Source organism: Capra hircus, chromosome 2 (genome assembly GCF_001704415.2).
Source record: "Capra hircus breed San Clemente chromosome 2, ASM170441v1, whole genome shotgun sequence".
NCBI classification, from domain to species: Eukaryota; Metazoa; Chordata; class Mammalia; order Artiodactyla; family Bovidae; genus Capra; species Capra hircus.
This window is the reverse complement of record NC_030809.1, coordinates 414,244-440,484: the sequence shown is the minus strand read 5'-3', so window position 1 is coordinate 440,484 and position 26,241 is coordinate 414,244. Positions and strand designations below refer to the sequence as shown.

General features: G+C 56.6%; 2 protein-coding genes across 3 annotated transcripts in view; one reads left to right on the top strand and one right to left on the bottom strand.

Moving 5' to 3' along the window:
- SPATA21 (spermatogenesis associated 21) overlaps positions 1 to 4,213 on the top strand; it is a 35,187-nt gene extending 30,974 nt beyond the window's left edge. The window contains exons 10-11 of the mRNA XM_018066190.1: positions 1,429 to 1,604; positions 2,267 to 4,213. Coding sequence (XP_017921679.1) covers positions 1,429 to 1,604; positions 2,267 to 2,457 — 367 coding nt within the window. The 3' untranslated portion in view covers positions 2,458 to 4,213. The remainder of the gene's footprint in view (positions 1 to 1,428; positions 1,605 to 2,266) is intronic.
- On the bottom strand, positions 3,550 to 26,107 carry SZRD1 (SUZ RNA binding domain containing 1). 2 transcript variants are annotated; one of them, XM_018054694.1, is made up of 4 exons: positions 25,990 to 26,107; positions 9,387 to 9,436; positions 7,572 to 7,826; positions 3,550 to 6,613 (listed from the first exon to the last, which is right to left on the bottom strand). In XM_018054694.1, exons 1-4 carry the CDS (start codon positions 26,038 to 26,040, stop codon positions 6,511 to 6,513), a joined length of 459 nt encoding a protein of 152 aa, XP_017910183.1. In that variant the 5' UTR covers positions 26,041 to 26,107; the 3' UTR covers positions 3,550 to 6,510. The 2 variants fall into 2 exon arrangements, with proteins under 2 accessions (XP_017910183.1, XP_017910184.1); XM_018054695.1 differs by having other exon boundaries at positions 7,572 to 7,823.

Here is a 26,241-nt window from a genome sequence, read left to right as displayed (position 1 = left end):
GGAGTCCCTGGCGGGCTGGACCTCCCAGCTTGCTGCCCATCTCCACCCCCTTCTCCCTCACACACCACCTCTCGCCCCCTGTTCCCAGAGCTCACCAACTCTTTCCCACCTCCTGGCCTTTCCCAAGCCGTCCCCTCCGCCTGACTCTTCCTGACATCCCTTTAGCTTGCCCCCTCCTCCTGCTCAGATGTCACCACCTTGGAGACTCTCCCTGACTCTGAACAACGGAGTTCATCACTATCCCTACTACTATCACAATCACTACTCAGATGAGGACCGTGATTTTTCCTTGTTCAGGATCTGACTCTTGACTAAATAAGGGCCTAGGAAGCTGATTCAGAAAGTGATACCAGGGAGCAGGATTGAGGGAAGGGGTGTGAACAGAGGAATTGCTGTGAATACGAGGAGGTGCTATTGAGTCAACTACCCAGGATCTTCTGAGGAGGACTACCAGTGGTGGCTCAGAATTCTTAGGGGAAGCGTGAGAAGCCTGTATACCCCAGAGCTGGCTCCTCTGTCAGGGTGCCCCTCACAGCCGTTCAATTCCCCTGCACTTCTGGGCTGCATATGTGTCAGAGAGGTCTGCAGCAAGAAGCAGGAGGTACGGTCTGAGGTGAGACCCCGTCAGGCTGTCCCTGTGCAAAGCTGGCTGAGGCCCACAGAGAAGTGGCTGCTGTGACAGTGGCGGGTGAGAGGTGCGGCTGGGAGACGACACAGGGCCTTAAATAAGCATCGCCTGTGTTGCCCTTCCCCAAGCACTTAGATGAGTGGCCAGCACGCAGCAAACACTTAAGACATATTTGAATGGATGAATGTATGTATGGCGCTGCAGTCTAGTGGGGAAAAGGGACGTAGTGACGAGCTAGGAATGTGAAGTGGGCTGTGATGGCCTAAGTACAGGTTGTCAGGGGGGCTATAAGCTGGAGCCCAGCCAGTCTACTGGGAGAGAGAGGGCTTGCTGGAAGAGATGGCCCTTAAGCTGAAATCTGGAAGATGAGCAGGAATTAACTGCATAGCTGGCTTACGAAGCATTTGCACATCTAAGTAAAAATACCAGGGACAGAACTCATGGGAACGTTTACCAAGCTCTTTCCGTGGGCCAGTCTGCTGAATGCTTAGTGGGTCTTGTTAGTCTCTGTTTTTAACCCTGTAAAAACCGTTGACCGACCCACCTGAGAAGTCAGGTGGCTTCCAGTGACTGGGAGAGAGAACCCTTCCCCCTACTTCACATGGGCGGACTGAGGCTCGGGGCAGGGCAGTAGGTTGCCTACAGTCACAGAAGTGAATGGCAGAGCCGGGATGAACACCCAGAGGTCCTGAGCCCCTGCTCCTGAGCTGGCCAGACAGAACAGGGGCTCAGGAAGAGGGAGTGAGGAGGAGGGGAAAGGAGGCGCCACCGTGCTGAGCTGGGTGGCACTGCCTCCCTAGCTATTACCAGCGGAAGCTGAAGGAAGGCGCCTGTAAGGCTCAGGAGACAGAATCGGCCGCAGTGCGGCTGCGGCCCCGGAAGAAGCTTCCCTACAGCCCCCCGCAGGCAGACACCCTGGAAATCCCTGAACGCAGAGTCCTCAGGGTCCTGAGCCGGCTGAAGCAGCAGAACTACGGTGAGGGCCCCGGGCTCCCCCAGTGGCTCCCCGCTTCACCCCGGGCTCCCGCAGCTGGGGCCAAGGCACGGCTCCCTGCTTTAGGCCTAGCTGTGTGCTGACAATCACCCCCCTCAGCTCAGCCGCCCCACTCTTCACTCTGAGCCTGAGCCCAGGGAGCACAGCTCGTCCCGAGACCCTGGACTGGGAGGGCAGAGGGGCTGAGCAATGCCAGCTCATCATTTCTTGAGCACTCTTGGGGTCACTCACTGTGATAAACCCTTTGCAGATGTGCTAGAATCCAGACATATTAATCGTGTTTATTAATACCCCACGCATTTACGATGAAAAAAGTTAAAGCAACTTGCGTAAGGCCCCACAGCTCACGTGTCAGAGGGGGTAGTTTATACGCAAGCCAGACTCCTGCTGTGTGCCAAGTGGGTGGACAAGGAGCTTTCCGAGTGTCTAGGCATGTGCTCCTTTCTAAGCTGCTATCAGCCCTTACCCTGTGCTCCCTTAAATCCTCCTCATCAGCTCTGAGGTTGACCTCAGGGAGGTCAAGTGAGTGGCCCAAACCCACCCAGCTTGTTGTGGCAGAGCCAGGTTCTCCCAGGGGTCGGCCTGGCTCCCAAGGCTGAGCGTGCTCTGAAACACCCCCCTCCTGCCTCTTCCACCACTGCCAGCTGCCAACCTGCAGAGCCCGTACGCCCAGGTGCCTTGCATCCCGCTCTGCCCGCGGCTGGACAAGAAGACGGTCCGCCGGAAGCAGGGCGGCCACTACGTGCTGGAGCAGTGCCCCTCCAGTGGCCTGGGCCCCGACACGCACAGCGCCCTCCTGCACACTGGCTCTCAGGGAGGCAGGTGGGTATCCTGAGGGCACGGCAGGCCCCAGCGCAGGCCCGACAGGCCCCAGCGCAGGCCCAACCACTGCCGCGTGAGAGGGCCTGGGCCTAACCCAAGGGGCATCTAGCCTTCCATGGGAGGATGCAGACACTGCTGTTCCAGGGACGAGAGAGGGGAAAGCACAGAAGAGGGAAGAAACTAGTCTCTGAGAGCCTGTGGGCTGGGCAGATTGTTCCAGAGTCAGTGTATGTCTGCCTTTTGGTGCCCAGGACTCCCTGGCACCTCCTGCCCTTCTCACACACAGGTTTAACTCTGAAGTTCTTTGTCTGAGTCTGATTCTGCTTTTGGAGTAGGAAACCGGCTCAGCAGCCGGGTGGATGTGAGCTCTGCCTGCAGCGGCCCTCCCTAGGCCTGCTGGGATGAACTGGAGCAGAGGGTGGTCACCCCCTCCTGACCTTCTCTCCCGCCTCTCCCGCAGGGAACCCGGCCGTCTCAGTTCTGTGCCGGCTCGAACCCACTGACCCTGCCGAGTCCTGACTCTGCCTGTGGACAGACGGGTCATCGGGCAGGTACTGCTGCTGGATTTCCCCTTTGCAGCCTGGTAAGCCAATAAACAAGAACCTCAGCCTCTGTGCCTCTGTGCCACCGGCTCTCAGAGCACAGGGCCTCAGGCTCCCTCAGGCCTCAGAGCCCTGAAGGCAGACTCGCTCTGGAAGCCTGCTGAGGGCCAGGTTTCCTGCTAGTGGTGGCCTGGGTGCAAGCCTTGACCTTCTGTGCACTCTCCAAGCACAGAACGGGAGTGTCCTCAGATGACTGTCTCCAGGCCTCGGACTAGGAGCCCCGCAAGGGCAGGAACTCGTCCCCCTGCTTGAAGGGAATGGTGAACATAAGGGATGTGCCTGGGAAAGACCGTGGCCTCTCACACAGGAAGACCCCATGGAAAGGCAGCTGGGGGGGTGGTGGTGCGGAGGCCCCTGGGGGCTGAGAGCCAGGGGTCTCCTTCCCTGGGAGTTGACGGGCGTGGGTGCTCGGCCACCCCAGTCCTGTCCCCAGAGCGCCCCCAGCAGTGAAATGCAGCCACAGTGAAAGGTGAGAAGGGCAGAGACCGAAATGAGGACACGGCTTTGACAAGTTTAAAACATGTATTTAAAATACAATTTATAAAATGCCTCATCTGCCGACTCAGGAGCCCGTGGTGCGGGTGGGGTGGGCATGCCCGCCGGACCAGCAGAGCAGGACGGCAGGGGACAGGCTCCCTCCTGGCCCCCCCCCCACCCCCTGTTCAGACGCCCGAGGGGCCCGCATGCATCCCGGGGGCCACATGGCCGAAAACAGGACCCCGGAGGCTTCCAGAGTCTCTGCCTACCGGGGAGGCTGGGGTAGCCCTGCCGGCCCGTCCCTGAGCAGAGCGTCCCCAGGCGGGGCGAGCAGGGGATGGCGGGGCTGGGCAGGGCGGGGCGGGGGCCCTGGAAGGGCTGAAGGGAGCAGATCGGGTGTTGCCTCCTGCCTGCAGGTGGGGAGCACCCTGACTGAGTGGGCGGAGAAGGGTGGGTCACCAGGCCCAGACCCCCAGCTCCTTTGGTTATAGGCTGACGTCAGAGTAGTGGCTCATGGGAAGCGGTTAGCTGGGAGGTCTGAGGCCTGGCTTGGGGGTCAGGGAGGAGCTGGGGAAGGGGACAGAACCACGGAGGCAGAAAGGGGCAGCAGCCTCAGGTTTCTGCCCCCCTCACCCTCCCTGGGGTTTTCCAAGCCAAAGCCTGCAGCTTACTTAAAAAAAAAAAAAAAAAGCACTTAAGGAAAGTTACGGACAGCTACAAAAAAACCCCCCACAAACACACACAAAATCCAAACCGTTCTCCCACCTCCCTGCCCACCTCCCCCCAACGCAAGAGTTTCCTGTTTCATTTCTTTTCAAACTTTCGCCTGTCACCTCTCCGTCAGGGGGGCCAGGGCAGACTGCTGGTGGGTGGGGGCAGGCACGCGGCGGGCAGAGCCCATCTTTGGCCGGAGGGAGGCGGGAGCGGCAGTCCCCACTACCTCCTCGATCCAGACACCCACCAGCTGGCCTCCTGGGCCCCCGCCAGGAGAGGGGATCAAGGGCAGCTGGTCCCAATGGCGGGGCCCTCAGCACCTCTGGCCTTCCCACCTGCCGACCCCTGTACCTTCTCCACCTGAAAAGGACAGTCTCATCTCGGGCCAGACACCACTGCCACGTGAGGGATGGACGCTGTCCGTCTCGGACGCGGAAACCTGGTCAGGGCCGCAGGGCCATGGAGACAGCAGCCTCCCCCTGCGCACCCCGCAGAGAGCCTGGGGCGGCACTCAGCACCCCGCAGACTCTCACTGAAGCTGCGTCCAGCTCTGCGCACACACCGCTTCCGGGCTTCACTCAGAGGTAAGCCTGTGCTGTGCACTAGCTGCTGAGGCTGACAGCCAACCTCCGCTCCTAAGGGGCAGATGCAACGAGCCAAGGCTTGCTGGGCCCCGCTGACATCCCCACGGGGTGAGGTGAGGGCAGACCAACCAAAGGCGGGAGCAAGCCTGCGAGACCTGGCCCGCCACCGCGGCCAGCGCAAGCTGCCCCAACCACAGACGTCACAGCACGGCTCCAAAACTCATCTGCCAAGCAGGCAGGCCGCCTGGCTGGCTGAGGGACGCAAGGCGCAGTGCAGCGGCAGAGACCAGAGAGCCTGAGAGGAGCCAGATGGTGCGCACACAGCTGCTCTGGGCGGAGCACTACGCCTCTTCCACCTCAAAGAGCCAAAGCCAGTCTCCAGCCTGTAAGGGAACACTGCCTTCATTCCAGGCCCTTGCTCTGGGAAAGGGTGGAGGGTAGCCAAGGGGCAGGGGGAACCAGTCTGTCATCACCAGCCTTTGCAATGCACAGCTTGTTTTTCCCCAAACGCACTCAGAATGGTTTGCTCCTAAGGTAGTGACTTCACAAGGGAAATGTCCTGGGTACAGTTACCACGCCAATGCCATCAACAGTGATGGCAACCCACATACTCGTGAGAGTTAGTTCTAAGTCTTGCCGGAGCGGGAAGGGCCACCTACGTGCTGCCCACACTCGGCAGGAGGCTCAGCGTCCTGAAGGCAGACTGTCTCTGGGCTTCCCTTGTGCTGACAGCGAGATGCTGAGCAAGTCTCGCAGCCCTCCTCCTGACACCGGGAGCACGGCCTCACCCCCGCCACCTTCTAGAAGCAGCCAGCCTGGCGGCAGGGAGCCACCCTGAGGGGTTTTGGAAGGAGAAGTCTGTTCACTTTCTCCATCTCCCAAAATACTAGAGGTGAGGGGCTGGCACCCTCCCCAGGCTCTCTGAGCCTACAGAGCCAGCCCAGTCTGCAGGCAGGGCGCAGAGGCCCTGGGCCGTAGCTGGGGGAGGGAGGTATAGGCATGGGTGCTCATCTGTCCTGGGGGCTGCAGAGCCCGGCCCCATCTGGGCGGCAGTAGGAACACAGAAGCTAAGCTCACCAAAGTCCTATTGGTTAATGTTTCTAGTGAATTTCCCAGAAACACTTTAAAGTAGACTACCAAACTACCCTTTCTCAATTAAAAATTCATTAAACTGCTAAAACCTCTCCCATGCACTTTTTTTTTGCAAATCAAATATTTGTATAAACAAACAAAAATAGGAAGGAAAGAAAAAAAAAAAGAAAGGCTATTTTCCCATGGAACTTGCTTTTAAGTGATGAAGACACGCACTGGAGGGTGGTGGACGGGAGTTCTCTGCGCTTTGTTATCCCAAATTAACGAGCATGATAAACTGCTATTGCTGGCGCCGGCTTCGCCCCAAGTGGCCAAGGGGCGCGGCCTGACTCTCTACTCTGAGTCCCTGGGGGGGGCCCAGCCCTCCTCTAACCCCCACCCTTTCCCTTTCCATTGACTGGGGACAGCCCTTGCAGACACGCCAATGCCGTGGGAAGAAGGGGAAGGGAGGTCACAGTGCATGGGGGTCAAGGTCACAGTGGGCGGAGCAAAGGGGATCACAGTGCAAGTCAGTCGGTCGCTCCCTCTGCTCAAGTCCAGCGGTCTGCCCCGGCAGTGCGGCCCGGGGTGGGTGGCGGCATCCTCGGCAGCCCGCGTTTATCTGCGCTGTTTGAAGCCTTGGGACCCATCAGGACCCAGAGGCTGTCTGATCACATTGTTGGGCTGCCGGCTGTCTTCCGGCTGGGAGATCCGGGTTGGCCTGAAGGAAAAAGACCAGAGGGAGGCCTGAGAAAGGGCAAAGGAGAGGCCCCCAGATCTTAAAGTCAACTTCTGCATCTGGGGTGGAGGCCAGTGGCTCCCGGCCGCCTCTGGCTCCCTGGGTCTGCTTCTCTCTCGAGCAGACTCGGCGCACCTCCAAGTTGGGAAGCCTCCGAGAGCAGGTGGGGCGGAGGGTCCCTGAGCGCTATTGCCCGCAGCACTCTGGAGGCGGGGGGAGTGCCCCAGGGCCCCTGCTGTCCAGGGGCAGCGACAGTGACCACAGAGAGCACGGGTCCCGCAGACCTTCGGGGGCCAGGCTCCCCAGGGGCCGGGCTGAGGCTAAGACCTCCGACCAAAGGTCAGCAGTGACCCCGCCCCGCCGCTCCCCCGCTCCTCTCCAGATCACGGGGCTAATGGCTAACTCGTAGGGCTGAAGAACTGAAAGAGAACGGACTTCTGCTGCTTTGCCAAATGAGGGCTTAGAGGAGAGAGAACGGGAGTCCATCAAAATCATGAAGGCGCGGTGCAGATTACTACTCCAAGCCTCAGAATACCCCCTCCCTCCAAAAGAGGCTTCTCGTAGTTAAAGGATGTTTTAACAAATACTGCTTTACCGGGAGGTGACAAACTTACATAATGCAACCTCTAGAGCTGCAGAGGCAAAAATGCCATGAAAAAAAAGAATTTAGGAAATTCACAAAAGCATCAGAGCGGGCCATATGAGACCCAGAACATCCGCAACTACTTGCCATTTAATTGTACGATAAATGGATGAGGCAGGCGATCATCATCCCGTTTCTCGGATGAGGCGGTGAAGACAGAGGGTGAGGTAGGTCTAAGCTGAGCAGAAGGAAGCGGCAGAGGCGCACGCAAAGCCGGCCAACGTGATTCGAATCCGCGCGGCCGGCCCCGCCCCGCAGGCCGCGCTCCTCCCCCAGGGGCGCGGCGGCCACACTCACCGGTCGAGGATGGGCTTCTCCTGCTCCTCCTCGGGGCTGGCGCTGCCCAGGATCCGCTTCCGGGCCTCCGCGTACTCCGCCTCCCGCTGCGCCAGGGACTTGACCGGGAGGGCCGGCCTGCTGGCGGAGTTGGGGCCGCTGACCACACCGTTGCTGGTGGGCCTCTTGAGGATGCGGATCTGTGGAGGGGGCCCCGTGGGAAGGCTATCGTCCTGAATCACAATGGGCACTTTGGGAGGAGATTTGGATTTCCTGCTGACGAAGAGCAAACACAGCCTCAGACGTCCTGTCCGCAATGAGGAGGCCCCAGCGTGCCCCGCCTCACCACTCCCCTCCCAAGCCTATGCATTAGTCTCTGGCCTCTGACCAGACACTGAAATTCTCACTCAAGGGTTTCGCCAAAGAGCAAGCTTGCTTATTAAGCTCACACAGCCCCAGGTCTGCTCCCCACACCGAACCCCAGGCGAGGGGGCGGGAACACCAGCTCACTCTGAGACTTCTCTCCTCCTGTTCATCACAGTCACAACCACCACAGTTTGGCCCCTGTGGCAAAACATCTCTTGTCCAGAATCCACTGGCCTCAGTTAGAAACCCCAGCTTCCCTACGCAGACCAGAATGTAACAGGCTGGTAGGTGGGGGAGCCCCTTAGCCTGGGGGTCGGCAAAGCATTCCTTCCCAGTCAAGGTCCCAACATGCGCTCAAACCCGGGCTCCAGGGGGCCGGCCCCGCCGCCCTGACCGGCATCCAGGCGGGACTGGCCACAGAGCCCGGCCTTCTGCTGAGGGGCCTGGGCCTCCCAGACGCTGGCGGCCCCTTCGGAAGAGCTCCCGAGCAGAGCCCCTCCCGCCGCCGCAGCAGGGCTCTCCGTCTGCTGGACGCGGCCGGGCTGCGGTCAGGACGATGCAGACGGCGCCTGGCAGCGCTCCAAGGAAAAGCACTGTCCACGGCTGGGGGTGCACGGCGGGCGTGTGTACACGAGGGCGGGGTGGGCAGCAGGGACAGCGGAGAGCGAGGGTCCAGGCGGGAAGGGCCACGAAGACCCTCCCCGAGCAGTCACCTAACTCCTCCTCAGAACCGAACAGCCCCGGGGGCCTGGTTTCAGGGCCCTGTTCTCAGGAGGGGTCGGGACGGGGGTGGGGTCTGCCAACGCGGGGCCTGGAGCGGGTCTGGGGGGACCAGGGCGGGTGGCCAGGGCGCTGTGACCAGGCGTGCAGACAGACGGGGAGCCAGGAAGCCAGTGGGTGGGCAGGGCCCCCCGGGCCCCCGGGGCCAACTAGGCGAGCCCACAGAGGCCCTCTCCTCCTCCCCGCGGGACGCTGACAGGTCAGCAGGGCCAAGACAGACCGCGCCACTCAACCTGCACCTGCTCTGCAAACCTACTTCCTCTGCTGCCCGAGTGGGGGAAAGCGATCCTTAGAGGTCCTGAAGAACCCCCAAGAGCCTTTCCTCCCCGAGCCCCTCGTGACGCCCTGAGCCACCAGTCGTGCAGGGCCCAGGGGACCGCCTGCCCGACCCCCGTGTCACAGAGAAGGAAAGTGGCGCCCAGGAGACAGTGTGCCCACACCTCCGTCAGCCTCCGCGCCCAGCCCTGGCCTGGCACCACCCCCTCTCTGCAGACCGCCTCTCGGGGGCCCACTAACGCAGCACGCAGGCGACCACTGCAGCCTCACTCCCACAGCCGCCGTGTCCGACCCTAGAGGAAGCGCTCGCTGCCCGCGAGCCTGACCTGCCACACCTAACGGCCGGCTGGAGACGCCGCTGACTGCCCAGCGCTCCCGGCGGAGCCTGAGCCTCAGACCAGACAGCAGCCTTACCTCTCCTTTCGTGTGATCTTCAGTTTTTTTTCCAACCGTCTGTCTATTTCCTAGAGGAAAAAAATGTATATAAAAGGTGGAAAAAATCTCTCTCAAATAAAAACTTACGTCTTTATTTTCAGAGCTAAGGGCAGCGTCCTCTGTGACCAGGGACGACAGTGTGTCCTTAGAAGTCGGGGGTGCAGCCCTCCCTTCATGAGCCTCTGGGGCGTGGGGCCCTGACTCCTTGCAGGTTCGTCCCCCTCCATGCCTGAGGCTGCGTTGAGAGTGCTAGACCTCACCCTTCAGCTGGGGTCTCTGCACGGCCTCGAACCAGTCTCCTGGATGCCCACCTGCCCTTCAAAGAGCCACTCACAACAACTCTCCACACATGAGCCTGCCTGGGTCCTGTCCCCACTGAAGACGCTTCAACTGATCGCCGGTCCGGTCTAAGCCCTATGCAAGCCTAAGCACACACACCTCCAGCTCCTGTTCCTGTCACACCAACCACAGCAAAACCAAGCTGGCCCGGCCCGCAGCCCCGTGGGGGGTGCGCCTGCCTCCAGTCTCGGCCCCCCGGAAACTCCCAGGTACCCTGCAAAACACAGCCTGAGTGGCTGCCTCTCCTCTCTCAAGTCTCGGCGCCCACACAGGACACACACTCTCCCTTCACGAGCCGCGGATCACGTATTTTACAATCAATTTTCTTTTTCTTTTACATGTATGGACTAGAACTCTGAGACTAGCACCTAGCAAGAGGCCTGGAACAGAAGAGAAGCCGAGCGCCTGCACAGCCGGCTGGGAGTCGGAGTCCTCCGAGCCTCAGCAGCAGCAGCTGCAGGCCGCTCCAGAGCCTGGGGTGTGAGCCTGCACGTGCGGGACAGGGCAGCGGCGCCCAGCACAGCCCAGGCTCCGGCTCCTCAGCTGTCTCCTGTGTGTTCTTAAAACATGTCCCATTCACCCATGCTCAGGGAGGGCGAGACCATCTAGCTACCGGAGAGGGGCGCAATCATACGCAAAATTACGTACTGGTTCTCAACCTGGGGTGACTTTGGTACATTTGGCCACGTCTGGAGACGTTTTTCAGGTGTCATTACTGGATGGGAGGTGTGCTGGCATCCGGTGGGCTAAAATGCCCACCAGCATCCCACTAAAATCCTACAGTGCACAGAACAGCCTCGCAGCAAAGAATCATCTAGCCCCAAAGGTCAGCAGTGACCAGGCTGAGAAACCCTGGCCTAGTGAGATGGGTGGGTTTTCAAAGGACTCTAGTACGTGCAAAATGTTAAGAACGATGGCCTTAATGAAAAGGTTTTGAAATATTTTTCTCAAAAACTTCAGAGCCCAGAGCTAGTTTTCACAAATTATATCCTGAAATATAGTTGATGGCTACAGTTCAAGCTGGTTAGCGGTACTGTTCAAATCTTCTACAATCTTACTGATTTGTTTGATCTACAGACTAAAAGAATCAATAATCATTCCTTTTAGTACATTAAAGCTTACCATTGTAAGCGACAATCTCTACCTTAAAATCTATCATTTCACATCAATAAAGCTATTCCAGCTTTCTTTTGGTTGATATCACCTGGAATATATCCCCCCCTTTTACTTCCTTTCATGTCCTTGTTTTTGTTTCCTGTGAACAATGTGAAGCTAGCCTAATGATATGAAGCTGAATCTACATTGAATCTGACACTGATACGACTGATGCTGAGTTGTGTTTAACATGTTTTATTTTTATGAAAAACTCAAGCTATAAACATTTGCTGCTGCTGCTGAGTCGCTTTAGTCGTGTCCAACTGCGCGACCCCACAGACGGCAGCCCACCGGGCTCCCCCGTCCCTGGGATTCTCCAGGCAAGAACACTGGAGTGGGTTGCCATTTCCTTTTCCAGTGCATGAAAGTGAAAAGCGAAAGTGAAGTCGCTCAGTCGTGTCCAACTCTTTGCAACCCCATGGACTGCAGCCCACCAGGCTCCTCTGTCCATGGGATTTTCCAGGCAAGAGCACTGGAGTGGGGTGCCATTGCCTTCTCCAAACTATATTTAGGCAAGCATAACAAACTGTATTCTGAGGGCACCTCTAACTCTCTGGAGGGGGTAGGAAGCCACAAAAATCAAACCTCTCACTCAAGCTTGGAACACAAGCTGCTGCCCGATGGCTGTCTAATGCTGGACAGAAATGGTGCGTGGAGGGGTGAGAGAGTGAGCTAGACGCTTTCTGTGAACACACAGACATGCACTCAAAGAAACCCTATGCCCACAGCACCCTCGGTGATGAGACTCTTCTGAACTTCAGGACTGATGACAGTGTTACTGCCCAAGTCAACAGTATGTTTCGTGTTAGACTAATGCCCACCAACTTTTAAGGGCTTTTCACAAATAACTGGTAGTTTTGAAGTTTGCGTCAGTTTGCTACAATCTGAAACTGAGACTTCCTACTCAAGCTCCTCCATCATAAATGCAAGGTTTTACATCCACGGGATTTAGTCTTCAAACGGGTCAGATCAAACGCCTCCAGAGGCGGGCAAGCACCCAAACTCCCTCTGAAGGGAGCACAGTGGCAAGGGGAGGGGGCTCCAGGGGGCCAGGGAGCACGCGTCCCTCAGACAGGCAGCCATGCCCGGGGAACTGAAGCTGCTGCTCCAGCGTGATGCGAAAGCTCTGCGTTTGTAAACTTCATTCCAGGGACGCTTGCCTCTACATTGCTCTGAGGACCAAATACGAGGCAAATGGACCTAATAATGGGTTAGCAGGTTTTTAAAAGCACTATGGGAAATACACAAGACGGTGACTGAATCTGAGCGCGCCCATGCAGGCTTCCTCTCAGGAGGGCGCGGCTCCCTTCTTTCTCCAGGGCCCGAGGGAAGCCGGAGAACAGAGGCTGGTGGAGGAAAGCCCTTCAAGAGGGCGCGCGACGGCCAGTGCCTCGCGGCTGCCCGTGCACCTCCCCAAACCCCCTTTCCGGTCACACCAACCCTGTGTGAGCCAGAGAGGCTTTTCTCTTTCTCCGTCAGATGAGGGGAAGGTGCTCAGAGAGGCTACAGAGCTCCCCCACGGTTGCAGCGCAGCCCCAGAACTAAGGCCTCTGGAGGCCCGCCGCATGCTGCCGCCCCCCCACACCGCTCAAGCCGGCGGGCACCGAGATCCGTTTAGCGGGTTGAGGAGGAACTCGGCTGGCAGTGGGGAGGACGGGTTCTGACGCCGACAGCCCTGGTGGAAAGCGGGTCCCGGCCGCCTCGGCTGGCCGGCTGCAGCTCGGCGCGCCCAGGGCCGTCCGCAGGAGGCGGGTGCTCTGCCGGCAGCCGGAGGAGGCCCCGTGTCTCCTGCTGGCGTCTGTCCAGGGTCAGGAGTCCATTCTCTCCTTGGACAGGCCCTTGCAATCGACGCACGCTCTGACCCCGGCTCTGAGGAGCTGGGCCCAGCGGACACTCTCCTGCAGGGCACACTACAAGGAGAACGCCGGTCTCCTCAGAGGTAACAGCAGAGGGATTCCAGCGGTTGCAGAAGGCCTGGGGAAGCGCCTGCTGTGGCCCCAACAAAGCATCCAGCCAGCTAAGGGCACCTGCCTCTTCCACAGGGGTGCACACAGGCCCGGCCCAAGGTCAAGCCTCCTGCGGGAGAGGCCCAACCTCCATGGCTAGTGAAAGAAACCCATAGGCTCAGCACTGGAGCTCGACCCTGACAGAGGAAGGCCCACTGGGGCGCAAGAGATCACGGGCGAGGGGAGTTCTAGTTCCCACGACTCCTCCTTCCGGAAAAGCTCTCTATTTCTTCTCGAGTAGCACTGAACAGACTCCAGAAGATGGTGCTGTGTCTCCTCTCTGTGGGTTAAAATCCTCAGCAACAGGTCTGCTGTCACCAAGCGCAGGTGGCGCTTCACCTCTGCAAGAGGAGGGCCACGCTGCCTGGTCTGCGAGAACAAGCAAACCAGAAAGGCAGCAGCCTAGGGCCGGGGAGCAACGAAGAACCACCGGAGGCAGCCAGGTGCTCCTGGATAGGCTGGTCCTTAGGAGAGACAGAAGGGAGGTCACCGCCACAAGACGGGTGCAATGAGACGTCAGGGTCTGCAAGTTCAACGCACCCGAGAGAGACGCACAGCCCCACTGGCTGCTGAGGCCCTTAATCGTGCGACGAAGGTGCTCGCGCGAGCCTCCAGCAGAAGCTGGGGGTGGATGCACAGGAGCGGAAGGAGACACTGTGAACAGTCTCAACTGAGACCCAGCCAGAACCTTCCAACGGAACGGAGGGCCAGCACGTATGCACGGCAGGCAGACGACGGGGAGAGCCGCGCTCCGTAACACAGAGGCGCACGAGAGAGAAGAGAGCAACGCGAGGAGGGAAGAGGGGAGGACACAGGCAGACGAGAGAGCCAGACTCCTCGGGCCGTGGTGCAGAGTGCAGGACAGCGCCGTTACAGCCGCCCTGGCAAGACGCAGACTTCACCGCTCCCCCTAGGGACGGCGGAGCCAACCCAGGCCCCCCGGTCACCAGGCAGCCGACACAACTGCCGAGAATCTCGATACCGAGCGGAGGTCTGAGAGGTCCTGGTTCTGACCAGGAAGCACCGTCTCTCCATCGGCAGAGTTACGCTCTAAGGGACTTTTTGAGCACAAACTGTCTCTCTGCCAGTTGCCATTTCAGAAGTTGGTATTTTCTGATTCTCCTCTCAAATTCAAGGCACAGTGACCGATCTTGGGCTCCCTTTGAACCGCTATGCCCCACAGGCTACGTAGTCCAGCTCTCCCAAATTGGGAACCACATCCTGCAGGGAGACCCTGGGGGATCTGAAGAGACAGCGTTCCTCTGAGAAACAGAGCCTGACCGGTCGTGAGGAAAAGTCGGGAGAAAATGCCATCAAGGAGTGAATGGTGAGCCCACCTCCCAGGGCGCTCTGGCCCCTGGACTCGCAGGGCAGTGGCAGAGACCACGCCGGGCCAGCCTCTCTAGGCGCCAGCAGGACGACAGCGCCCGGCGCCTGGCGAGCAGGCCGCCTCTGCCAGAGCCTCCTGGGGGCAGTCTCCCCAGCAAGGCACCTGTGTCTCCACACCACACACCGGGGGAATCTGGCTCCTCCCTCGAGGGCCTCAGTTGCATTTAGGAATAAAACAAAATAACTCGCAGGTAGCTGCTGTTCAGTCGCTAAGTTGTATCTGACCCCGTGGACTGCAGCACACCAGCCTCTGTGTCTTTCACTGTCTCCCAGACTTTGCTCAAACTCATGTCCATCGAGTCGGTGATGCCAGCCAACCATCTCCTCCTCTGTCGTCCCCTTCTCCTCCTGCCTTCAATCTTTCCCAGCATCAGGGTCTTTCCCGAAGAGTCAGTTCTTTGCATCAGGTGGCCAAAGGATTGGAGCTTCAGCATCAGTCCTTCCAATGAATATTCAGGGTTGATTTCCTTTAGGATGGACCGGTTTCATGGGTGGAACCAGCAAACTCTGGTCTAAAGCCAGATAAAAAGGTCTCCTTAACTCTTAAAGCACACCCCTGGCTATTTCAAGTCCAGATGTGCAATTTACAAAAGCTTTTCCCAACAACCTTCATATCAACTTTAGTAACGGCGCTTCATCCCTGCCTTTTCCCTCCACATCACTGGCATGGCAGTGATCCGGTCCTGCCACAGGGGGCTGGCCGTCTCCAATGCCTCTGCCTGCCCCACCCCTCGGCTCACTCTAGGAAGGAGGGTACCCACAGTCGCCTCGCCCAGGTCTGATTTTACAGCCATGCTTCAGGATCCCCGTCAGGTTCAATAACTCCTGAGCAAACATGATTGGGTAAATCAGAGCAAAAGGCAGAATTCAGAAGTTGAGAGACAAGAGCTGTGGGGCGCAGCGAAGCCATCAGCTGCCTCTTTAACACAGACTCGGGTTGGTCTGTTTGAAGGTTCCATTTCCCACCAGGCATTCCTCCTTCCTGTTACTCCCAGAGCAAGGAAAGACACGGCACTTTAATTATGTGGGTCACTGTAGGGCACAGGATAAAGTCTAAAGCTCCCTCCCCAAGGAAATCTATGCTTTGTTGATGTATCGCAAGGCTATTTTCCTTTTGCTTCACTGTGATTAAAAAAAAAAAAAGCTGGAGACACGCGTTTACGGAAAGCCTAAAACCTGCCAAGCAGGAGACGTGCTAGCAGCGGGAGGCCGGGACGAGTGAGGCAGTCCCGCCGACGGGAGCCCCGCCAGGCAGAGGCAGAGCAGCCCCGCGGCTGCAGCGCGAGGCGCGCACGCACTGCCGGGAGAGAGAGACGAAGCCGGGGAGAGCTGCGCAAACTCACGGCGGGGAGACAGAGCGGCAGGGAGAACAGAGGGAAAGGAAAAAAGGGGCCCCAGAGAGACGCTTCTTAAATAGAGACGCTCAAATCTAGAAGGGCATCTGACAATGGACCCATCTCTCTAACCTTAGATTAGGGTTAGAAAGTCATCTGAGAGTACTTCAGCTGCACCCAGCCACGGTTCTTACTAGCTGGTATCCATACTACTCAAAAAGCTACCGCGGAAAATTAGTTATAACTCCTAGGGCCAGCGAGATATGAACTGGAAGAAGCCAGGGGCACCAGAAAGCAGAAAGGGCGCTGGGGCGGCAGGCAGCAACCACCCAGCGATTTCTACTTGGTTGGAAGGGACACCCACTTCCTGCTTTCTTTCCCCAGTTCGGCAGAGCTTTCCGGATCCCTGTGCGCCTGCCCAGAAGGAGGGAGCCCTTTGGGCACGCTCTCCTCTGCCTCAGATCCAGCTGGGCCACTGTGCGCAGGGGTGCTGCCCTATGTGGCTGGGACGCGCTTGACACGTGGCTGGTCCAAACCGAGAGGCGCTTTAAGTGCCAAAGACACATCTGACTTCCCAGCCTCAGTTAAGAAAAAAAGTGTAACGTGGCTCATTAATGTACTTTCATATTGTTTATATGTTGACTGGATACTGCTTTGTATATATTGAATTATAAATATTAATTTCATGTGTTTCTTTATACTTTCAAACATGGCTTCCCGAAAATTTTACGTTACCTCCGTGGCCCGCAGGATACTTCTGCTGGGTAACACTGCTTTAGACCTAACCTTAGAACGAGAAGCATCCCTCCTGTCCATTTCATCTGCTGGCAACTAGTGACTGAGTGCCCGAAGGGCCCCGAGGTAAGCGCGAAGCAGCTAGCACTCACTCAGGGCCCAGTGTCCGGCTCAGGCCCTGCTCTGGGCGACACTCCCCGCCTCGCTTCAATTCAGCTCTCTGCGCTTAACTGTCCCTCCCAAACCGCCCTGCACTGCCGCTGAGCTTACTGGTGAATCCCAAACCTTGCTCAGTGCTCCTTCCCTGCAGCATTTTTACAGCTTAAGTAAGCTTTTATCAGTAGAATGGATAAACCATTTTCTTTACTCAGCCTCCCAGACACTGCAATCTCGGTGGTTCCCTCTCACGCTTCGAATCTGATTTCTTCTATAAGATAGGTTCCTCTTCCTCTCCCGATCCCTTGAGGTTGGGGAGTTTGCCCCTTCTGTGTCCAGGCTGGCTTATTAAGTGACCTCATCTAGTTTCACAGCTTTAAAATCACTCACATACACAGTCCCACTTGGATTTGAAAAGGTACCTCGGCCTACTGGGTCCAAAACCAACTCTTGGTTTCACCCCGTCGCACAAACCTGCTCCTTGCAAACCTGCTCCCCCCACCGCATTTCAGCAAGTCCAGTCTTCCAGGGCTCAGGCCAGACTCGACTCGCCTCTGAGGCCTCTTCACTCGCACATCAGCAGATCTCGCTGGTTCTATTTTCAAAACGTGTGCTGAATTTTCTGAGCGCTTCTGCTGCAGAGACTGTCCTGGTCTCAGTTCCGAGCAGCATCCTGATTATTTTCTGTGCTTCCATTCTTGCCCCTACAGTGTGTCTGCAGAGCACCCAGAATGATCTTTTTACTCTGGGATAACTTTATTTAACTCTTATCACTAGGCAAGGTAGATTTTATTCATCTAATTTTACACACAAGGAAAACAAAGCTGAAAGGGAGTGATGAAACAAAGATTTTAAGGCAAGATAAAAATGTAAGCAGAAGCTTCCCCTGCCCGTGGGTCTCCCCGCCCCCTCCAGCGTGCACTGCGCATCTGCGTAAGCACGAGCCAGACCCTCTCAGCAGCCGCATGCCTGCTCAGCCAGGGACAGCCCTGTCTCCCCCTGGCATCAGGCATGTGACTCCTCAGAAGACAGTGCTCCTTTCTCGATCGTGGAAAGGGTCAGAATGACCCACCACTTGCCCCGTAGGTACAGACATCTCCGGGGAACTTTATGTATTACGCCAATATATCGACTCCCAAAGCACAGCGACCGGTGCAGAACAAACAGGTCAGACACCCTGGGGAGACACTAGGCCGCACCTAATGGAAGTTCTCAGCTTAAATACTTACTCACGGCCTTGTTACTTGCATTCTACCTGTTTTATAAGATTATCATTTTTTAAACTACCAAATGGGTGACCGACCCTTCAACACTATTAATGACGATGAGGTCACTTGAACAGCTGACCAAAGGAACCGTTCCGTAAGGATACTGGCTGTGATGGCCGGACCCCGGCCGTATGGAGAAGCAGCTAGAGGGAGCCACTGCCTGGAACAGAACAGACCAGAAAGCCGGGCAGTCCAGGGCTTCCGGCACTGTTAACCGGGCTGAGGCCAGGAGCACACTACACGGCCTGTCCACAAAATCTTCACCTGACCTGGAGATGAGCATTCCAAGCACTCCGGGCAAACTCGTCATAAAATGCCTCCCACACCTTGGCTGAAACTAAGACCAAAAGCAAAAGGGACTGTTCAGGGAGGAATGTCAGCCACCACCCTGCTCTATAGGAGCCACGCCGCCGGGCACCGTGATCACTGGCCTCCCACACCCTTGGGAAGGAGGCAGGCGGACGTCAGGGCGAGGCCCTGCGCTCTGGGGAAACGGGCAGAACTGGTCCTCAGACAGCTACCTATTTTCAGGAGAAAAGTCTACCGAGCCGGCTTCTCACATCTCCCCATGCTTGAGAAAAGCACTAAACCCTAAGACGCCTGCCTGTCCCTCGAGAGTGGCAGGAGCTGATGGAGCCGCGCGCCCGGACCACACGCCCCTCACCACACACACACACGGCGCCTGGCCCCCCGCCTCTCTGAAACTGCTCTCAGAGTCCTCTGAGGCTCTCTGACCACAGCCTTCAGGTCGGCTAGAACAACACTTTCCATTAGATTATCGATGAATTGATCAATGACAGTAGGTAGTGACGAGCCCCCAAATCACACCTGGCACCTGAACCCTTAGCCTAGCCTCCTGATTTCTGTCCTGCCACGGATGGAGAAAGTGGGTCACTGACCGCCCAGGGCAACCTATCCTTTCTTGTTCCTTTTAATAATGAAGACGGCAAGGCTTCTCTCCCAAAGGAAATATCAGACCTACAGACTTTGGGGGATGGAGCAAAGTCTCTATTGCTCCCTGACACCAGGTTTTATTCAGACACCCAAAGACACCTTCACCACAGGTTAGTCAGCATCATGGGCAGCAGGGGCGGGAAGCACAGTGCTTGGGGGCAGCCAACAGAACAGGCAGGACAACAGGGGCACAGGAGGGGGGGCGACAGGGCGGGGCCGTAGGGAGCAAGCCAGCCCAGGAAAAGGCCTGCAGATCCAACCTGCAGAAGGCAACGGGCGCCCCCAGCAGTCCACAGGCCACAGGCTACCCGAGGCCATCAGCGTGAGCTGCGGACACAGGGGCCCGAGAGGGCAGAGCTGTTCCATTTCCCCTTCACATTCTCTCTCCCCGCTTGGCCAGATGTTAAAAAGTTATTTACAACTTATAATCAAGATTTCAAGGCACTCCCTGGCGGTCTGGTGGTTAGGACTCGATGCTCTCACTGCTGAGGGCCTGGGTTCAATCCCTGGTCGGGGAATCCACAAGCATCGAAGCACAGCTCAAAAAAAGAAAAAAAAAAAAAGATTTCGACCAGCATCTCACAGTCACTGTTGTTAGCATTGCAGCTCACAGCAGCACTGTCCTTCTGGCTCTTGAGCACTGAGTTCAAGTTTCTCAGATACACAGAACGCATGAGCTCATCATCCAGGCTGCAGAAGCAGGTCAGTCCCAGGCGAGAGACACGCAACTGCACAGGACACAGGAACCAGCAACCGAGCACCGGGAAGCATTCAACTGGTTAGTTTTCTGCCAAGCAGCAACGGTGAACAGACCGTCCAGAAAGGCCCTGAAGCGCAGGCGCAGGGTGCCAGCAGCCTCAGCCCGGCCGCCTGCGGGCGCTCCTGTCCCGCACACGCCACTGGCTCACGGAGACAGAGGGGACACGAGCTGCACTCCACCTGCCCCGTGACGCGCCCTCAGGAGGCTGCCGAAGGAGCCTTGCCAGGAGTGGCAGGTGGATGTGGGAGTCCCCAGGTTTACAGGCTCTGCTCATTCACCAGTGAGACATGCAACTCAGCAGCAGGAACAGAACGGGCGGCTGGAGGGTCACAGATGCGCTTATGATCAAAGAAGGCCAGAGCACCGGGGCTGGACACGCGGCTCTCAAGCTCTATGAAGAGCAGCGCCGGTCCCGACCTTTCCAGACTCTAGTCCTGACGGCCCCGCAGAGCCTCGTCGAAGGGTCACATGCCTGAAGAATGCCGTCTTAGCTGCATTTTAACAAGATTTACTATTCCTTTTAGAAAGGAGAGACTGTTTCCGTATTCATTTTGTAAAGGAAAGTTTTGGGGGTGGAGGAGAGGATGACTTACAGTGAGGGACATTTTTAAATGCCTTACCCTCAGGGGTAAGATCCTTTATGTACCCCGAGACCGCTGCTGGGACTTGTTGCTAACGTCTGTGGCTGCTGGCTCTAACCTTCATCCTGCGTAGAGCTTAGCTGGGTGGTAGGGAGAAGGATGCTTGGTGGAGGCGAGAAGAATTTGGAAGCCAGTTGGGAAGAGCAATCTCTATAGTAACCACTTAAGAAAGACCAATTTCATTCTGTATTTTGGCCACAGATAAAAGCAGCTAAACTTGATCTCCCAGGAAACCAACAAGCCCGCAGCTACTGTGACAGGAAAGCAGTTTCTGTGTCCGTGGAAAGTGTGCAGGAAAGGGCCCGCTCCGCTTGTGAAGGCGGCCACGGGACATGGCCTTAAACAGACGACGAACCGTGGGGCCGCTGCAGTGCAGAGGGGACAGCGGGAGAGAGGGCTGGCTCCAGGCAGACCAGAGCCACCAGGTCCAGACGACAGTGTGCCTTCTCTGGAAGGACTTTACCAAAGCTTTAGAAAGACACACGGCTCTGACCTGTTGCAGAAGGAAAAGCAACTTTCCAAATTCCAACCCACAGCAACCACGGCAGCTCTCTTGTACACCCAGAGCACGCTGGGAACAAGACCCCCATGCAGCCCCGAAGAGGAGCGCTGAGGGGTTACGAGTGAAAAGCTCACTATTCTTTCTCTGAAATCACAGTGAAACATCTTTTTTTCCAGAGTCCCAGGCACAGACTGCTCAGCACAATCACGTCTCAACTAGCCAACCACTTTATAGAAAGCCCCTCTGAAGACGTCAGTCCCGCGAGCTCAGTCTTTCCGTAAGGAGCAGAGACAGCTCAGCAACGGCTCCTGCGGCCGCGCTACGCCTGGGTCTGCGCTCTCCGACACCGCAAATTGTAAATGCCTTCTCTACTGTAACACAGACAGAAGGAAATCGGCACCAGGTAGCCCCCAAATAACTAGCATCTGCCCCCACCCACACCCAGTGCACACCCTCCGCGATGACAGCGACGGCAGGCAGCGCTGCAGACCCCAAAGCGAGGCAGGCAGCCCTGCTTCAGGGAGAACGGTCTCTCCTCTAAAGGAAGCTGAGCAAGTCGAAGCTCCCATCTTTTAGATTAAGATCGAACGTTGGGGACTTTCCTGGTGCCCCACTGTTGAGCAAGACATCTTCCAGTGCAGGGGACGTGGGTTCGATCCCTGGTCAGGGAACTAAGATCCCACACGCCGTGGGGCAACTACGCCCCCACGGCGTGACTAGCGAGGCCAGTGCGCAGCAGCCGCTGGGCCCGCACTCCACGACAAGAGAGGCCCTTGCTCCACAACAGGAAAGAAGCCCCTGCACGCGCAGCTAGAGAAAGCACGCGCTCGGCCGAAACAAGCACAAAACTCGCTCCTCTCCTAAAAAAGAGAGCGCCTCCAACACTCTGCTTTGCTTTCGAACAAAGCCCAAGCTCTCCAGAGCCGTGTAGAGGAGGCTCTTCCAGACCGGCCCCTGCAGACCTCTCAGGCCTCAGCTCTTGCCAGTCTGCCCTGCCAAGGACCCCCCCCCTCCAGCCAGAGGAGATCCTCGCAGCTCTGCCAACGCTGCCCGTTCTTCTCTCACCGCCTCCTGGCCCGAGTGCACTGGCCCCACTCTCTGTCCTCCCAGACTTGCCAGTGCTTAACTCAACTGGGCCTTGGAATCTTGCTTTGGGCGTCACCTTCCCTACAAGACTGTCTCTGATCCCAGCCCCAGGACCCCGTCTATACTTCTTCCAAAGAAAGTGCTGCCTCCTCGCCTCCTCACTGGACTGTGCCTGGGACCTGGAGCACAGCAAGGACCCCATGCTCACTGACACTTCACCAAGACTCACAGACCACATGGCGCCGCTGCAGGGCTAATGTTCAGATGGCTGGCTCAATGAGAGTAGACAGTAACCCCAAATTCTTAGTCCAGAAGACCACTATCCTTGAACTCAAGATACACTTTCTTCCAACTAGCTACATGACTTCAGAAGGCAACTTCTGAGAGGCAATGAAATGAGAAAGGTTGCCAAAGCTTGATGTTAACTACCAGTTCAATCCCATTTATGCACCATCGTCCTTCCCCCAGGACTGGGCTAGCTCATTGCCAATAAGATGGAGTAGACTGTGTCTTTTTTGAGTGTCTAAACAAGTGAACATAAAGCTTCAGTCAAACAATCAGAAATCTGAACCTGAGTCCATCAACTAGCTTTTAGAAATGTTTTGATTCTTAAACTTTTTCCCTTCTCCCTTTTCTTTCTCTAACTTCGATCCCATGCTTGCACAGTAATAATTAATCAGTACCAGATGTTTTAAGAATGCAATGTCTTAAAAATGCAACCTCTGATAATATCGCTGATGCACAAGTCTAAGCTATTTTCACAACAAGACGACCTCTGCAGGCTCCGCATCCGGACCACCCGGTCACAGACCACTGGGTATGCGGCACAGACGGCCTGGCTCCTGGAATGATGATTAAGAAATATCACAACAGAATGATTAACCACCAGCTTCCCCTCTCTTTCCCCTTTAGAAACTCCTCACTAGGGAATTCCCTGGCAGTCCAGGGGCTGGGACTCTGCCCTCTCACCATGGAGGGCTGGGGTTCAATCCCTGCTTGGGGAACCAAGACCCCACAGGGCATGAGGCACTGCCAAAACAAACCAAAAAATCCTCCTATCTAAAAAAACCAAGCTGGTGTGGATCTCAGGCTTGTTTCCGACTTCTGTGCAGCCAAGTCCTAATCCTGCTGCAAACACCTTGCTTCGCTACAGCCCGGGAACGCGAGCTCTTTTCACACTGAGCAAACCGTGAGCCTGATTTGGGGGGAAACATGAAGATTGCGAAATGCGCTGTTTGTCCTCAAAATGTGCTTGAGATAAGGACACAGCTTAGAGTCTGGATCAATACTGACTCAATTCTACATTGCCATTTCTCCCAAAGGCAGTGTATTTTTAAAGTATCATTTCCCTGATGGGATACAAGTCATATTTTTTAACTTGTCTTTTCTCTTTTCTGAGGCTGTAACTCGTTGGGAGAGTAGGTAAAGGGACAGTTTTATATCAGGTAAGAGTTCACTATACTAACTAAAAGCAAAAAGCAGTCTATTTGCAGAACATTTGAGATGTTTCTCAGTCCGTCTTCCCCCAAAGGACACAACAGAACTTGATACTGAATGTTTTGAAAATAAACCGGAAACAGTGACCTCAGATGTCCTGACAAATAAAAAAGAAATTCTAGCAGGATGGCAAAATTCTCTGTGGTGTCGGAGAACAGGAAATCACCAAACACCTCTACTTTCAAGGATTGAACTCTAGATTACCTAAAGTTCAAAGGCTCACGTTTAGAATGAGTCAAACCCCATTTGCTAGCCTCGCCATCCCAGTTTTTTTATTTTGGCAAGGGGAGGTGTGTGTGTGTGTGTAATTTAACTCTCATTACCGTATCGCAGTTGAGAGACAGGGTAACCTGAAGCTAAGACTTTTACATACTCAGCTGGCTACATCTGAGAAACACTGTATAGTCAGTTTCCCTATGATACAGACATCAGGTCTCATCCCCTCCTTCAAAAGTACACATTTACAAGACTCTTAATGAAATTCACAAAGGGAATCAGATTCAAGGGAGCCTTCAAGTATAAACCCAAAGCAAACATATTAAAAATAAAAGCCTACGCCCAACTTCCAAACTGTCCATAGATCTCCAGGTGGGAGGCAGCAGAGTGCGAGAGAAAGAGTCCAGATTTGGAGTCAGACAGGTCACATCCCAGCTTCCGGATTACCATCTGTGTGACCTTGCACCAGATAGGGTTCCCTACATCTCAGTTTCCTTCCTTATTATCCTACAGAGGATAACACCTCCACAGGGTGTTCAAATTAAGTAAAAGCTATATAAAGGAACTTGCACCGTGGCCGCGCTGCTCACAACGCCCGTGTGACAAGGCTGGGCTCCGTCTCTCTACCTGGCACTTATGAAGGGTTTAGCACAAAGAACCCTGGATGAGCACCAGAAAGATCCAAGCTAGACCTAACATCTCTGGGGTCTGTTCAGCTACAGAACTGAGAGCGGGCTAGCTTATCTCCAAGCCCTCTACAGCTTCTCAAAGACTAAGGCAATCCTCAATTTCTGGACCCGACATTCATTTTTTGTTCATTTTCTTCTTTAACATGAGAAACTCATGTACCTTTGAAACAGGTGAGGAAAAAACAAAGAAAGGACACGATTCTCAAGAAACTTATCATTTGAGTCACATTCAAATTGCAGGCCAAGCTCTTTCGCAGGGAGCAGCAGGAGGGGTTCTGAATGATTCACTCACATTCGTAGGCAGTAAACGCCTCTACCGGGAGATTGTGAATTCTCTGGCACAAACTCGCTGCTGAGCACGCTGTCTAGCACAGAGCAGACACTCCAAACGGTGTGTTGAACGAACAAATACCCGGCCGGCTGACACCTGCTGCTCCTCACAAAAATCTTTTCATTGCTCTCCTTACTCAAATCAAAATTCAAGAAAGATGGTCTAAGAATTGTACTCAATACCTTCTGAACGGGTTGATTCTTCAAATCCTCAATTATGCCGAGAAACAAACACCCTGAGAGATGCTGAACCACCACTGGGAAAAACTTCAAGGCCAAAGGTCCAACATTAAGGGAATGCTACGGGAGAGGTCCGTCCTCGGCCTCCTCAAGCGCTGACAAGCGCCTTCAAAGCTTGGGGGGAGGGGGAACCCAGCTCCTGTCGTTCTACCCCGACTTGCCTCCTAGCTCAGTCGGTAAAGAATCTGCCTGCAACACAAGAGACCCGGGTTCGATCCCTGGGTCGGGAAGATCCCCTAGAGAGGAAATGGCAACCCACTCCAGTGTTCTTGCCTGGAGAATCCGATGGACAGAGGAGCCTGGGGTCGCAAGAGTCGGACAACTGAGCCACACGCGGCTCTCCACGCCCTACTCCCGATACACAGAGCTCCAGGGGGATGAACAGATACGAACACGCGAGCCCCAAAAGACCTCCACACCTTCAGCAGGGTCACCACGGACTCACACACTCTGAAAACGCCAAATTAAACACGAACCAAGTCGAACTGGCTGCTCCAGCTTGGGATAAACTATCTTCGCACAGCTTGTGGAGGCAAACAAAAGCCCCCAAAACGAAGAGCCGAACGGTCCATCCCTCTGCCCGCCGGGGCAGCGGCTGCCTCACGCAGCGCGCCCCTGCCCCCGGCGGCCACTCTTCGAGGTCCTCCCGGGGCTCGCGCCCGCGGGAGAGGGGCTGCCGCCGGGGCTTTCGGCGGTTCTGCCGCGGGCGCTCCCAGTAAAACTGAAAGAGGAAAACAGCCCGGACTCGCCCACCGAGGCGGACGGCAGGAAGCAGCGCGCACTCCGGCGGAGCCGAGGGTCCAGAAGTGACTCCGTGTCCTCCCGCTCCCCTCCGGGCCCCGCCTGCCGCCCCGCAGCGCGCACGCCTCCCCACACGGTGCGTCGCTCCCCATCAGAGCACATGAACTTTAAAATGGAGCTCTGGGCGGGGGTGGGGGTGGGGGTGGGGGTCCGACGGGGAGAGGAAGGGCCGTAGGAGCCCGGGGCGGGCCGGCGGGCGCCCGGCAGGGAGGCCCCGGGCGGCGGGGGGGCGCCCCGGCGGCGCGCACGGCGGCCCGGGGGCAGCGGGGGAAGGAGGCGCACCGGGCCGAGGCGGAGAGAGAAATGGAACGCGGCCCCTTTAAGAGGCCTTCGCGGCGCCCGGGGGCCAGGGGCCTCTCCTTCATCCCTGGCCCGGCGTGTGGGGCACTTCCTCGGGGAGAACCATCCCCAGACCCGCTCCCCGGAGGCTTCCCTCACGCCAGGTCCCGCCCGGCCCAGCCCCGGGGCGGCGGCTCCTCCTTACCCCGCTGTCGGCCGCCTCCTCCCAGCTTTCAGCGACCTCCTCATCTTCCATCTTACTCGCCGCTTTCCCTCCTCCCCCCACCCCTCCGTGCGCCTGCGCCCTGAAGCGCGTCTCCGTCGCGGGCGCCTGCACGCAGGGCTTTGCTCAATGAACCCCGCCCCCTGCCAAGGCCGGAAGAGGCTCCGGTCCGAGGCCCACGAGCCTCGGGGAAGCCATCTTGAAAGAGGGCAGAGAAATCAGAAGGTGGCCATT